This window comes from Myxine glutinosa, chromosome 3 (assembly GCF_964187855.1).
Source record: "Myxine glutinosa chromosome 3, kmMyxGlut1.1, whole genome shotgun sequence".
In the NCBI taxonomy this organism is placed as follows: Eukaryota; Metazoa; Chordata; class Myxini; order Myxiniformes; family Myxinidae; genus Myxine; species Myxine glutinosa.
In genome coordinates, this window is record NC_136263.1 from 136,401,643 (window position 1) to 136,415,641 (window position 13,999).

General features: G+C 49.9%; 1 protein-coding gene across 1 annotated transcript in view; it reads left to right on the forward strand.

The window, feature by feature from the left end:
- Window positions 1–13,999, forward strand: part of CPN1 (carboxypeptidase N subunit 1) — a 62,491-nt gene that overhangs the window by 37,285 nt on the left and 11,207 nt on the right. The window contains exons 4-5 of the mRNA XM_068110069.2: window positions 1,066–1,248; window positions 10,361–10,472. Coding sequence (XP_067966170.2) covers window positions 1,066–1,248; window positions 10,361–10,472 — 295 coding nt within the window. The remainder of the gene's footprint in view (window positions 1–1,065; window positions 1,249–10,360; window positions 10,473–13,999) is intronic.

The following is a 13,999-nucleotide window of genomic DNA, read 5'->3' on the forward strand; positions in this document are numbered from 1 at the left end:
TCAGGACTGGTAGGAGAACCCAAGAAGTATGGTAGGACAGCTCACCTATGATCTGTTCGAATTTAAATATCGGCCCAATTATGGTGTTTTGTCATCCTGGTGTTTCACAGGCAGGGCAACACATCAATCAATGTGTGTGCCGTCCCTCAGAGGGAAGTTAAGCTGGGTGTCCCATCTGCCAGCATTAGTTGTTGGACGTTAAATATCCCCAGGTGTCCTTCGTGAAGATAGACGAGCTTATTGCTGGTGCACCCTGGCTAAAATTGGTGGTGCACCTGGTGCACCCTGGCCAGCAAAGGATGCAACTTGCAGCCATGTGTTGAATATGTAAGAGGAAGAAGAAGAAGAGGAAGTGGATGAATGCTAATCTAACTAAACGTCTTTGAGTACATCATGTTTTATTTTATGGAAATCGCCACAAACAAGGCATAAACACAATAAATAAATAAATAAATAAATAATGAAAAAATAACAAGAAAACATTCAAGACACAGGAAGTAGCAGAAGTCAGGTAAAATGTGATTAAACCTCAAAGATGTAGGTATATTGGCATTCCTCGTGCAGCTGAAGTTATATTAAGCTGAGAACATTCCTCTCCCAATGATGTTATCATCAACTTACATTTTCCATGGATCTTCAATGGCTGTGCAACGTTCAAGGAACAAAGTCTTTGCAAGCACACATGTTCATTTACCTTCTCCTACTCTCCCAGGTACCATTACCAGGCCCATATTGTTTTGAGGTTTCGGGTTATCAGGTGCAATTAGTCATGTTTTCATTCAACTTTCACCAAATATTTGAACTTTCAAATTGACACAGCAAGAGTTCCAAAGAATGATTTGGAGGGGGAAATCTTCATGGCTGGCTTGGCAAGCGATAGCAAGCTGATTGGTTAAGGAGCACACCCCAGGAATTGGTGTAGATTATTTTTAAAAATTTGTGTGAAATGAAATATTTATGTTTGTAAGAAGAATGCAAATGGAATATCTGTGTTGTAATGTTAGAGAAACAAAAATAGCTAAAAGGTGCTATTGACAACCATGAGATAATGACTGTCTGCGGCAGATGGAACCAGAAACAAAAGCAGTGATAAAGTGGATACAAAGCCATAATTTTGTGCTGTCAGCGAATTTACATGGTGGTGCTGTGGTGGCCAACTATCCGTATGACAAGCCACGAGTTAGAAGGCACAGTACGAACCAGAGGCAAAGCAATGCTGCGACTCCGGATGACAAGCTATTCAAACACGTAAGTACCACTCATGTACAGTAGTTGTGCTTATGCCTTGTTTGCACCTCAAAGCATCTTATTTCCAGAGGCCTAATAGCACTGGGATGTTCCAACCCATGAGCACGGCAGACCACCTGTACTTCCTCAATGGGTGGTGTCATGAAAATCAACCACAGACACGACTTGTCCCTTGGGTAGGCTTAATATCATTTAGATCTGTGGTAACATCCTGTAAAAATACATTCATGCAATAGACATCAGAATCGGAGTATTATAAGGGCAATGTCCGATATCAATAGGCAAAGCAAAACAAAACAAGTGCAGCATATAGGGGCGTACATACCATTCAAACTACAGGACTATATGTCACAGTAAGTGTCGCTGGAGTGTCTTTGCGCCGCGGTTGTCCCGGGTCTTATAGACGCCCTCTTTAGTGGGATAAGCGAGCACTCCTGGGTTCACCTTCAATAAAATTCCACTACATTCTCCCTGCCGTTAAAACTATACTGCCGCTAGGCAGGTCGCAAGTAAGCGTCAGCAATAATCGAATGGGGTACGTCAATCCACGCCAGGCGGTCCACCCGTAGCGGTCGGGGCGGCGAACTACCCTGCCAGTTCGGGTGCGGAGACTACCGGGTACGGCGTCCCCAAGCCCGGAGTCCCCCGCGTCGGAACAGCCGCCGGAGGTTGATGTCGGAGGGGGCACCCCAGAGCCATCAGGCAAGGGAGTAGGCGACGACGGAAGTGACGGCAGTAGTTCCATAGATGAAGTTTCGGTAGAGTCCATAGACTCGTAGATCGGTTTGTCGATATCCCTGTCGTCGACCCCACAAGGGGCGAGATGACGTACTGAGACAGTAGACTCGCGTCCGTCAGCCGTTAGCACACGGGCATGCTCGGGATTAGCCTGGAGTACCTGCACCTTATCAACGAGGGGGTCGTACTTGCTAGCGCGAACCGCTCGTTTGAGATAGGCCGGCCCCGGCTCAGCGAGCCAGCTGGGTAAAGATTGGATACTACCCGAGCTTCTAGGGTGGTGGAACAGTCTTTCATGAGGAGTCTGGTTGGTGGCGGTACATAGGAGAGCCCGGATCGAGTTTAGAGCCGCAGGTAGCGACCACGCCCATTTATCGAGGCCCCGGCCGAGGGTCCTGAGGCTTAGCATGACGGCCCTCCATATAATCCCGTTAAAGCATTCGATCTGCCCATTCGCCTGGGGCCGGTACGGGGTGGTGTAGCTCGAAGCAACATTATTCTGGAGCAAGTAGCCCCTCACCTCCTGAGACAGGAACACCGCACCCCGATCGGTATGCACGTAGGCCGGATACCCAAACATAGAAAACAAATTCTGTAGGCACCGTATAACCGTGGCAGCCGACATATCCCCGCACGTATAAGCAAAGGGGAATCGCGAATACTCATCAACGATAGTGAGCAGGTAACGAGAGTTACTCGACACCGGCAGCGGCCCCTTGAAGTCCATCGCCAAACGCTCCCACGGTCTAGTAGCCCAAACCAGCGTCCCCATAGGAGGGTTGTAAAAACGCGGTTTGAGCTACGCGCAGATAGTGCAATCACGGCAGATCCGGCGGATGTCCTCAATCGAGTACGGCAGATTCCCCTCGCGCACAAAATGCGCGAAACGCGCTACCCCGGGATGACACATAGTGCCGTGCAAAGCACGCAGCCCCTCCAAAGTGACAACCCCCACGCAAGTGGTCGGCCTCGATAAGGCGTCGGTGACCAGGTTATCCTTCCCCGGGCGGTATTTGATGGTGTAGCAGAAGTCGGCGAGTTCGATACGCCAGCGAGTGATTTTCTCATTCTTAATGCGTTGAGCATGTAAGGTGTCGTACATGAATGCAACGCTTTGTTGGTCCGTGACGATTTGGAAACACCGCCCGAGCAGGTACGGCCGCCATCGCCGAATCGATCGCGTATGCTTCCTTTTCAACAGACGAATGCCTCCGCTCAGCGGAGGTGAGAGTCCGCGAAAAGAAAGCCACAGGGCGTCCCCCTTGGGAGAGAGTCGCCGCTATCGTATGATCCGAGGCATCACTTTCTAAGACGAAAGATGCACTCTCGTCAATTGTCGCTACAGCGGCGCCAGCGATGTCGGCTTTAAGACCCTCGAAGGCCGCCAAGGCCGCCGGGCCCATGGGGAACGTGTCGCAGGACACGAGGGGGCGGAGCTTCACGGAGAAAATTTGCACCCACTTCGAATAGTGGGCGAACAGCCCAAGAGCGCGTTTCAGCGAAGCCCGATCGCTAGGCGGAGCCATATCGAGCAAAGGTCGCAGACGCTCCTTATCCGGAGAGACAGAGCCATGGGTCACGGTGTACCCCAGAGGATCTACCGTGCGTAGAGAGTAACGACACTTAGCCTCATTCATGGTTAGGCGATATTTCTGCACGACCTCGAGGAAGCGTTTCAGATTAGCGTCGTGATGCCCCTGGTCATACCCACAAACCATAAGATTGTCCAGATAGACAAAGACATCGGTCAAGTTCTCCTTCGTAACGAGGTCATCCATAGCCCTCTGAAAACAAGTGACCCCGTTAGTTACCCCAAAGGGGAGTCGAGTGAACTGGTACAACCGTTGACCCGATTCAAAGGCCGTATAGACGCGATCAGCCCTAGAGATGGGGACCTGATGATACGCACTACACAGATCGAGAGTGCTGTAAACGGAGTACTGGGCCACCTGGAGTACCAGTGCATCCATCCCCGGTAAGGGGTAGGCATCCAGCTGTGTAAAACGATTAATCGTCTGTGAGTAATCGATTACCATGTGCCGGCGATGGGCCTCACTTCGCACTACTAAGACTTGGGCCCGCCACGGCGACCGGCTGGGTTCGAAAATACCGTACTTTAAGAGCTGGGCCGTTTCTTCCGCAATGAATTGCGCGTCTGCGCGAGAGTAACGGCGTGATTTTACGGCTGCAGGGGTACAATCAGTGGTCAGGTTGGGGAACAGCGAGAGAGGCTCCACGTCCATCTGAGCGAGGGTGCACACAGCAAGCGTGTCCGTCCCACCGAAGTCCATTTCCAAACATCCATGTCGCTTAAGGAAATCGTGTCCTAACAGAACGTCGGCACATAACGCAGGTAATACCATGAGATACACGTCGGGGAACGTGCGTCCCTTTATCACAAGTTTCAATCGACATGCCCCTTTTGTGCTCAGCCGAAGGCCTTGGGAGGCCATGAAGATCCGTCGTGTAGTCCCGAGAACCGGCCACCCATGTTGATGCACTAGTCGTTGATCGATAAAACTATCCGTAGACCCCGTGTCGATTAAGGCTTGTGACCAAACGCCCTCGACCTTGAGCGGAATGATGGCCTGTGCAAGGCCGGAAGGCCCAGCAGGTATTGTGCCGTCCGGGCGAGAAGATCGCGCATCGCGAGTGGATCCCACTCCAGCTGCAGTTTTCCGGTCGTTTGGGCAGCCCGTGGAGGATTCCGGTGACAAGCGCATAGTTGGCCGCGCTGGAGCAGGAGCATGTAAATCGTAAAAGCCACTGTCAGAGGACGTTCCCACGCCGGCAGCAGTTTGCCGGTCGTTCGGGCAGCCCGTGGAGGATTCCCGTGACAAGCGCACAGTTGGCAGTTCTGGGGCAAGTGCGCGTAATTCGTAAAAGCCGCCGTCAGATGGCGCTCGCGTCACGCGTAGAGGATCACTGCCATTCTCCGTTCCATGAGCTGGTGCGATAGCGCGTAATTCGTAAAAGCCGCCGTCAGATGGCGCTCGACTCACGCGTAGAGGCTCACTGCCATCCACCGTTCCATGAGCTGGTGCGATAGCGTGTAATTCGTAAAAGCCGCCGTCAGATGGCGCTCGAGTCCCGTGCAGCATTCGTTGCGAATCCAGAGGAGTTGGTAAAGCAGTACTTCGTTGCTTGCTTGAGGCGGGGGTCCGGACGCCAGCCAAGGCCGATCGCGCCGCGGCCGGTCGTGGTCGCGCCGGTTGTTTAGGCGGCCCGATGTCCCCCATCAAGGTCGAGTGTGCAGCCAGGGGCCCGCGAGGAGGGGAGACGCTCATCAAGGCCGGGCGGGGCGCTCCGCTCGGTGCGCAGTCCGTTGGCTCAGCAATAAGCCCATTCAAGGCCGCGCGGGCGCGCATACCTCGCACGGACTTTTTGCAGACCTTCGCAAAATGACCCTTGGTGGAGCACAGATGGCATATCGCCTCCCAAGCCGGGCATTCTATTCGGGGGTGCTGCCGATTCCCACAAAAATAACACTTCGCGTACTGTTCAGGCCGTGGCCGGGCAGCGGTAGTGGCAGTCAGGCCGGATGCCGTGTCCGCTTCAAGAGCACCCAGAGACTCGGCCGTGGTCGAGTCCTCCCCCATATCCTCGGCGGTAACCCTCTCTGGTCGCGCGAGTAGAGAAGTCCCCGCCACGACTCGTGAGTGGTCATAAGCGGTAGATTGTTCACGGGCATCTGTAAAGACGTGAGCCAGCCGTAGTGCCTCCGTAAATGTCAGATCCGGGGTCTCCAAAAGTCGGAGCCTCAAGGCTCCAGAGCTAATTCCAGAGACGAAAGAATCTCGGAGAAGGTCGTCCTGCACTTGCTCGTGGGTCCGTACCTCCTGCACGCAGTCCGCTGGAAGGTGTCGCAGCTCCTGCGCGTAGCGATCGATCGATTCCGATGGTTGTTGCCGCCGCTGAGAGAGCTGATGCCGGCCGTGCACGGCGCTCCGTTTCTTTATGTATAGTCGCTTTAGCTCGGCCAGAGCGGTGGCGTACGTCTCAAAGCGAGCAATGCACCGGTAAACGCGGTGATGGACCTTCAAATGTAACACGGACAGCTTAGCTGCAGCGGTGGGCTCCGGTTCATGCGCGGCGAAGTAATTCTCCAGCGTTTTGAGCCAGTGGGTGAACTTCGACCCCGACTCCTCGGCTTGTGCGTCCGCATCGAGAGTCGGTACCGTGATCATCTTGGGTTCAGCCATTTCGTAGATTTAAATGATATTAAATGTCGTGAAAATCAACCACAGACACGACTTGTCCCTTGGGTAGGTTTAATATCATTTAGATCTGTGGTAACATCCTGTAAAAATACATTCATGCAATAGACATCAGAATCGGAGTATTATAAGGGCAATGTCCGATATCAATAGGCAAAGCAAAACAAAACAAGTGCAGCATATAGGGGCATACATACCATTCAAACTACAGGACTATATGTCAAAGTAAGTGTCGCTGGAGTGTCTTTGCGCCGCGGTTGTCCCGGGTCTTATATACGCCCCCTTTAGTGGGATAAGCGAGCACTCCTGGGTTCACCTTCAATAAAATTCCATTACAGGTGGTAGATAGCATGATTGTTTAACCGTACTCTCAAGGTCTTTCATTTTCTGGTATAAAATTTGTAGCTTTCACATTTTTCCTGATATTGCTTCATAGAGAGAAACCGAGCTGAAATTTGAATAAAACCTGGGTAATTGCTTGTACTTGACAACAATTCGGCTTGCATATCCTCGTCCGTTGAAAGTGCCGTCAACTCTTCAATTTCGAAAAAGCACCAAGATGGTGGCTTTGCTGCATTCCACCTTGTTTTTCTTGGTGTTAACCGGACCTGGAAGTGCACTGACTACTGTTCAAACGAACCATTCCATTTGAGGGGATGAGATGGGAAAGCATCCCACAAGGACATATTGCTGGACTCGCTGAAGGGGAAGTTGTCCCGGTGTGTACCCTGTTTAGAATAGGTACACCGTATCCCTGCATGTCATAAGAGGCGACTAAGAGGGTTGGCGTCAGGAAGGGCATCCAGCTAGAAAAAACATTGCCTCAAAAAGAGAACCATAACAATTACAACTACATATGGGCAGGGTACAGCCCGAAGTGGAGATCGGTTTCTGAAGTTTGGGACATGGAATGTAGGGACGATGAGAGGGAGATCAGGAGAAGTGGTGGAAGTATTGATCAGAAGAAGAGTGGACATATGTTGTGTGCAAGAGACGAGATGGAAGGAAAGTGGTGTGAGAATGGTGAAGGGTAGGCAGTGACAGAAATACACGTTTGTGTGGCAGGGGTGCCCGGAGGGCATGAATGGTGTTGGTGTCCTGTTTTCTGAGGAGTTTGTCGACAGTGTGGTGAGTGTGACTAGAGTGAGTGAAAGGTTGATGATGGTGAAAATGATGATTGGAAAGCTCTTGGTGAACGTCATCTCGGGATATGCTCCGCAGGTTGGTCGGAGCGATGAAGAGAGGACAAGTTCTGGTGTGCGATAGAAAAGCTGATGGAAAACGTGAAATATGAGGAAGTTGTTGTGGTAGGAGGAGACCTAAATGGACATGTGGGAAGGAGTATGGACGGTTTTGAGGGAGTTAATGGGGGTTACGGATATGGTGTGAGAAATGGAGAAGGTGAAAGGATTTTGGAGTTTGCTGATGGAGCTGATTTGTTGATTTGTAATACTCAGTTCCAGAAAGAGCTTGTTACATGCATGTCAGGTGGGTCGACGACAACCGTTGACTACCTGCTGGTGCGTAGGCGAGATAGGGGGCACCTCCGGGACACAAAGGTGATCCCGGGGGAGGAGGCTGTTTCACAGCACCACTTGGTTGTCTGCGACATAAGGGTGAAAGGTGCGAGGAGAGCTCGGCGGATGAAGTACCAACCGAGAATGAAGGTGTGGAGGTTGAAAGAGGTGACAGTAAGGAAGGCATTAAAAGAGAGGCTGAGTAGGGTAGAGGATGATATGGTTGAGCTTGAACGTGGTTGGATGTCAATGAAAGATAGTCTGTTGGGAGCCGTTGGTGAGGTATGTGGATGGACAAAAGGACCACGGAGGCACTCGGAAACATGGTGGTGGGATGATGAAGTTGGAAAGAGGATTGACGAGAAGAGGAAGAAGTTCAAGGAGTGGCAGAAGGCGAAGGGTACGGGAGCAGAAAAAGCAGAGCATGAAAGTTATAAGGCAGCCAAGAAGGCTGCAAAGAAAGAGGTAGCAAAGGCGCAGGAGGCATGTAGGAAAATGTTCGGAGAACGCTTGGATTCGGAAGAGGGTCAGAGAGCGGTATTCAGGATTGCAAAGCAGATAGCGAAAGAGAGGTGTGATGTGATGGGGGTGAGTTGCTTGAAGGATGAAGTGGGACAAATCGTTGTGAACCCAGATGGAATTAAAGGAAGATGGAAAAGATATATGGAAATGCTGTTGAATACAGAGAATGAATGGGATGGCAACATAGAGAGTAACCCAGTTTTAGGACCGGCAGAGAAGATAACGGAGAAGGAAGTTGAGGAAGTGATAAAAGCAATGAAGAGTGGAAAAGCGGGAAGGCCGACGGGAGTTGTGGGAGATATGTTGAAGGCAGCAGGAAGTTGGGGTGTGAAAAGAATGACAGAGATCTGTAATCTGGTGGGGAAAGAAGGCCGCATTCCAGTGGATTGGGAACTGAGTACCCTCGTCCCTCTATACAAGGGGAAAGGTGACCCTCTGGAGTGTGGCACGTACTGAGCGATAAAGTTATTGGAGCATGGAATGAAGGTATTGGAAAGGGTGTTGAAGAGGAGGATAAGGAAGAAGGTGAAAATCGACGAAATGCAGTTTGGATTTATGCCAGGAAGAGGAACGAAAGACGCGCTCTTTATTGTGAGGCAGTTGCAGGAGAAGTACATGGAGAAGAGGAAGAAGTTGTTTCTTGGGTTTGTTGATCTGGAGAAAGCATTCGATGGGGTTCCACACGAAGTATTGACATGGGCATTGAGGAAGTTAGAAGTGGAGGAATGGTTGATCAGAGTAGTGATGGCAATGTACAAAAGAGTGCGCACAGCTGTAAGGATGATTGACGGGAACAGTGGTGCGTTTGAGGTGAAGGTGGCAGTGAATCGGGGTCGGTACTAAGTCCACTACTATTTGTAGCTGTGATGGAGGTGCTGGCTCAGAACGTAAAGGAGGATTTACCGTGGGAGTTGTATGCAGATGATCTGGTGTTGATTGCGGAAAGTATGGATGGACTGAAGGAAAAGATGAACAAGTGGAAGGAATGTATGGAGACAAAAGGTCTGAAGGTGAATATAGGAAAGACAAAGGTGATGGCAAGTGGTAAAGCATGTGGTGAGGGGGAAAGAACTGGGAAGTGGCCATGTGCTGTGTGCAGCAAGGGTGTCGGATTGAACTCCATTCAATGTACAATGTGCGCTGAGTGGGTTCATCAAAAATGTAGTGGTCTGAGAGGGTCATTAACCAGTGTCGCAGCTACATTCAAATGTAAGGTGTGCACAGAGGGAGCTGCAGATGGAGGAAATGTTGAGTTGGATCTTGGAGACGGCGTGAAGCTGGAAGGTGTGAAAACATTTTGCTACCTCGGAGACATGCTGAATGGAGATGGTGTATCAGACTCGGCAACGGTTGCTGGAGTGAGATGTGCATGGAAGACGTTTCGGGAACTGAGAGGCGTGCTGATGAGGAGGGGAGTGTCGTTGAAGCTGAAGGGAAAGGTGTATGCTGCATGTGTGAGAAGTGTTATGATTTATGGGAGCGAGACATGGGTCATGAATGTAGAGCAGCAACGAAGGCTGGAAAGGGTGGAAATGCGAATGGTTCGGTGGATGTGCGGAGTATCGTTGAGAGAGAGGAAGACAAATGATGAATTGCGAAAGATGATGGGAATAGAGCCTGTGATTGATGCTGTGAAGAGGAACAGGTTGAGATGGTTTGGTCATGTGTTGAGGAAGGATGAAAGTGACTGGTTGAGAAGAGTGATGGAAATGAATGTAGAAGGAAGTAGAGGACGGGGAAGACCGAGGAAGACTTGGCTAAAGATGGTGGAAGAAGAAATGCGGGCAAGGGGGTTAACAAGGAGAGATGCAGAAAATAGGGCAAAATGGAGAAGATTGTCATGGGGACCGCAAGGCTAACCCCCGCTCTAGCAGGGAAAATGGCCTTAAAATGCATGTTGTTGTGTTGTTGTTGAAGGGGAAGTTGCCTAGTGGAATGCGGGGTTTAGGCTGGAGAAGGTGATGCTTCGGCTGTTCCGGTACAGGAAAGGTTTGAGGTGTGAACAAGGCATTAGATGCAAACTGTGCTTTGTTGTCTTCCTGGAGTATGGCTATCACCACGACAACTGCATATACGATTGTTCACCCAATTTTTTATCCCTGTGCTCTGTATTCCCAGTTAGCCACCACATATTCCTCTACTCACAAATGGATGTCCACAGGAAGGAACTGCAACCGTAACTTCCCCAACGGAATTGTTAACGGGGCGAGTTGGTACTCAGTTACAGGAGGTATTTGGCACAATAATGGGCACATCTTCCATATCCTTTGGACACGCATCAGCTAAACATGGTTTATTGAACACATCTCCTGTGATTGTGTAAATCTTTGTTCCACATACAGTCACGTGAAAAAGTAAGTACACCCCATGTAAAGTTTTGACTTTTTCAATATATTTCAACATACAGCTATTTGATCTTCATTTCAACAATATTGAGAGATAAAGGTGATCTAATATAACAAATATCATGAAACATTTACATTTTGTAGTCCATTGTATAATTTAAATAAACATAAATGCAAATTTTGCATGTGGAAAAACTAAGTACACCCCTACATTTATCACGACTTCAAATACCTAAAATTAGAATCAGGTGCACCAGCCCAGGTGCAAATGATTGGAACGTCGTTAGAGAGGATCTTGGAGGAACCTGTCTTCTTTAAACCTCAGACATTTAGTTTGGTTTGCTCTTTGTTGTTGAAGTGTGCGGCATCACCTTGCCTAGATCAAAAGAGCTTTCTGGGGCCTTCAGAAAGAAGGTTATAGATGCCCACGTGTCTGGGAAGGGATTTAAAAAGATCTCCAAACAATTTGAAATCAATCATTCGACTGTCCGGAAGATCATCTACAAGTGGAGAAGATTCCCAACATCTGCCAACTTGTTCAGGCCAGGCCGCCCCAGCAAGTTCAGCCCGAGAGCAGACCGCAAGATGCCGAAAGAAGTCTCTAAGAACCCCAGAATGTCATCACGGGACCTACAGGTAGCTTTTGCCACTGTTGATGTCAAAGTGCACGAGTCTAAAATTAGAAAGAGGCCGCACAAATTTGATCTACATGGGAGGTGTGCCAGGAGGAAACCTTTGCTGTCCAGAAAGAACATCAGGGCAAGACTAAAGTTTGCCAATGAACACCGAGGCAAAGACCCGCACTTCTGGAACAATGTGCTCTGGACAGATGAGTCAAAGGCAGAGCTATTTGGCCACAGTACCAGAAGACATGTTTGGCGAAAACCAAAGACAGCATTTGACCACAAGAACCTGATACCAACTGCAAAGCATGGTGGTGAAAATATTATGGTTTGGGGCAGCTTTGCTGCATCAGGGCCTGGGCAGCTCACCATCATAGAATCCACTATGAATTCTTCATTGTACCAGAGGGTGTTGAGGATAATGTGAGGCCATCTGTCGGAAAGTTGAAGCTCAACCAAAGGTGGACCTTGCAACATGACAATGACCCTAAACATACCAGTAAATCCACTAAGGAATGCCTGAAAAGAAAGAAGTGGAGGGTTCTGGAATGGCCAAGTCAAAGCCCGGATCTAAATCCGATCGAGAAGTTGTGGGGGGATTTAAAACGAGCTGTGCATGCAAGAAACCCCTCAAACATCGCACAGCAGAAAGAATTCTGCATGGAGGAGTGGGCAAAAATTTATCCCAGTCGATGTCAGAGACTGGTAGACAGTTATAAGAAATGCCGACTTGAGGTTGTTTCTGCCAAAGGGGGCAATACCACCGATTAGAGCCAAGGGTTTCCATTTCCCATCACCCATTGGGAACCATCACCCAACATCACCCATTTCTCATCACCCCTCCCCTCTAAATCTACCCCCTTGCCCATCCCCTCCAAATCATCCCCATCACCCATCTCTTTCAAATCTTCCCCCTTGCCCCTCCCCTCCAAATCTTCCCAATCACCCATTCCTTTCAAATCTCCCCCCACACCCCTCCGCTCCGAGACTCTCCCTCGCTCCTCCCCTCCTAGACTCCCCTCTCACCCCTCCCCCTCAAAGCGTCCTCCCCGCTTCTTCCCCCTTCCAACTTTCACCTTCATCTCCCTCAACCTTCTGCCTCGCTCTTCCCCCTCGTCAAATAACACCTCACTGCGCCTCTCCCAATCACCATCAAACCTTTTGTCTGCTCCATTCTTCCCTTTCTCCAAGCTATTCTGTAATCTCCGACACACCTTCAACAGCTCTCCCTACCTCTTCCTCCTCTTCCAAATCTTACCCTACCGCTCCCCCCCCCCTGTTCTGTATCCGATGCTCCCCCTTCCTCTTCCTTAACAGTATGGACCTCAAACATCCAGGGCCTTCGCTCAAACTTGTCTGATCTCTCCATACAGGTTGCTTCTGACAAACCAGACGTGATCTGCTTAACAGAAACTTTCCTCCTTCATGATGTCTCTGATTCCTTGGTATCTCTCCCAGGTTACTCCCTCCTCCGGTATGATAGACCTGAGCCTCGTCCTGGAGGTGGGGTTGCTATCTTTATAAAAAACTCTCTTCCTCACTCGCCCTGCACTGCCCTCTCTCCACCTCACCCCCAGGAATACCTTTGGCTATGGCTTCCCCTTCGCTCCCACCTTTTGTTCATATGTGTGTTGTACCGTCCACCAAACAGTGATGACTCCATCTACATCTCGCTGTCTGAGAATATGGACCAACTTCTATCTACCCATCCCAACTCTCTCTTCCTCATATGTGGTGATTTCAACTGTCACCATGCCAGTTGGCTGGGTGTGGGTACCGCTCTCACCAGCCATGGCTCTTCAGCAAAGGACTTCTGTGACTCACTGGGACTGACACAATCTGTCAATTTCCCAACCTGGATTTCAGTCAACGGAGCATCTTCTCTTCTGGACTTGGTTATGACTAACTTTCCTGAAAATGTATGCTGCTCTTCTTCTGCTCCAATCAGCTCTTCTGATCATGTGCTTGTTAAAGTGGACATCTCTCTGACCATTCTCAGAGAGCCTCCTCAGCATCGACGAGTCTGGCATTTCACTCAGGCCAACTGGCACGGTCTTCAAGCAGCCATCAATCATCTGGACTGGTCTCCCATCTCTACTGCCTCTGACATAAATTCTTCCTGGGAATTCTTCCAAAGCAAACTGCTCTCTCTCATGCACAGATTTATCCCATCTCGTCTTCTGTTGTCTTACCCTTCCTCCCGTCCATGGTACACGGAATCTTGTGGTGAGGCTATTGCCCAGAAACAACTTGCTTTCGTCTCCTGGAAAGCAAATCCAACGGAAGGAAATCTCATTTCCTTTCACAAAGCCCGAAACAAGTGTGTGTCCACCCTCAGGAGAGCCAGGAAACAATATCTCTCCGTTCTCAGGACCGAACTCTCTTATCTGTCTCCCTCTTCCAAATCCTGGTGGCGTCTGGTCAAATCTGTTTCTGGTGTTTGTTCCCCCTCCATCCCCTCCCTCACCTCAAATGGCCACACGGCTGACTCTGCGCGTGAAAAAGCTGAATGCCTCAACTCTGTGTTTGCCTCTAAATCTTCTGTCCCAAACCCATCCCTCTCTGTACCCACCGTTCCCAGTCATACCCAGCTGCTCCTGGACTCTGTGTCCTTTCCTCCTGACAAGGTGGAAAAGTTTCTGTCAACCCTCGACTCGGATTCTGCAACTGGACCTGACGGCATCAGCCCACGGGTCCTAAAATCCTGTTCTTCCGCTCTTTCACTCCTTCTCTCTGTTCTCTTCACCCTCTCTTTTGCTCAAGGTCATCTTCCATCTGCTTGGAAATCT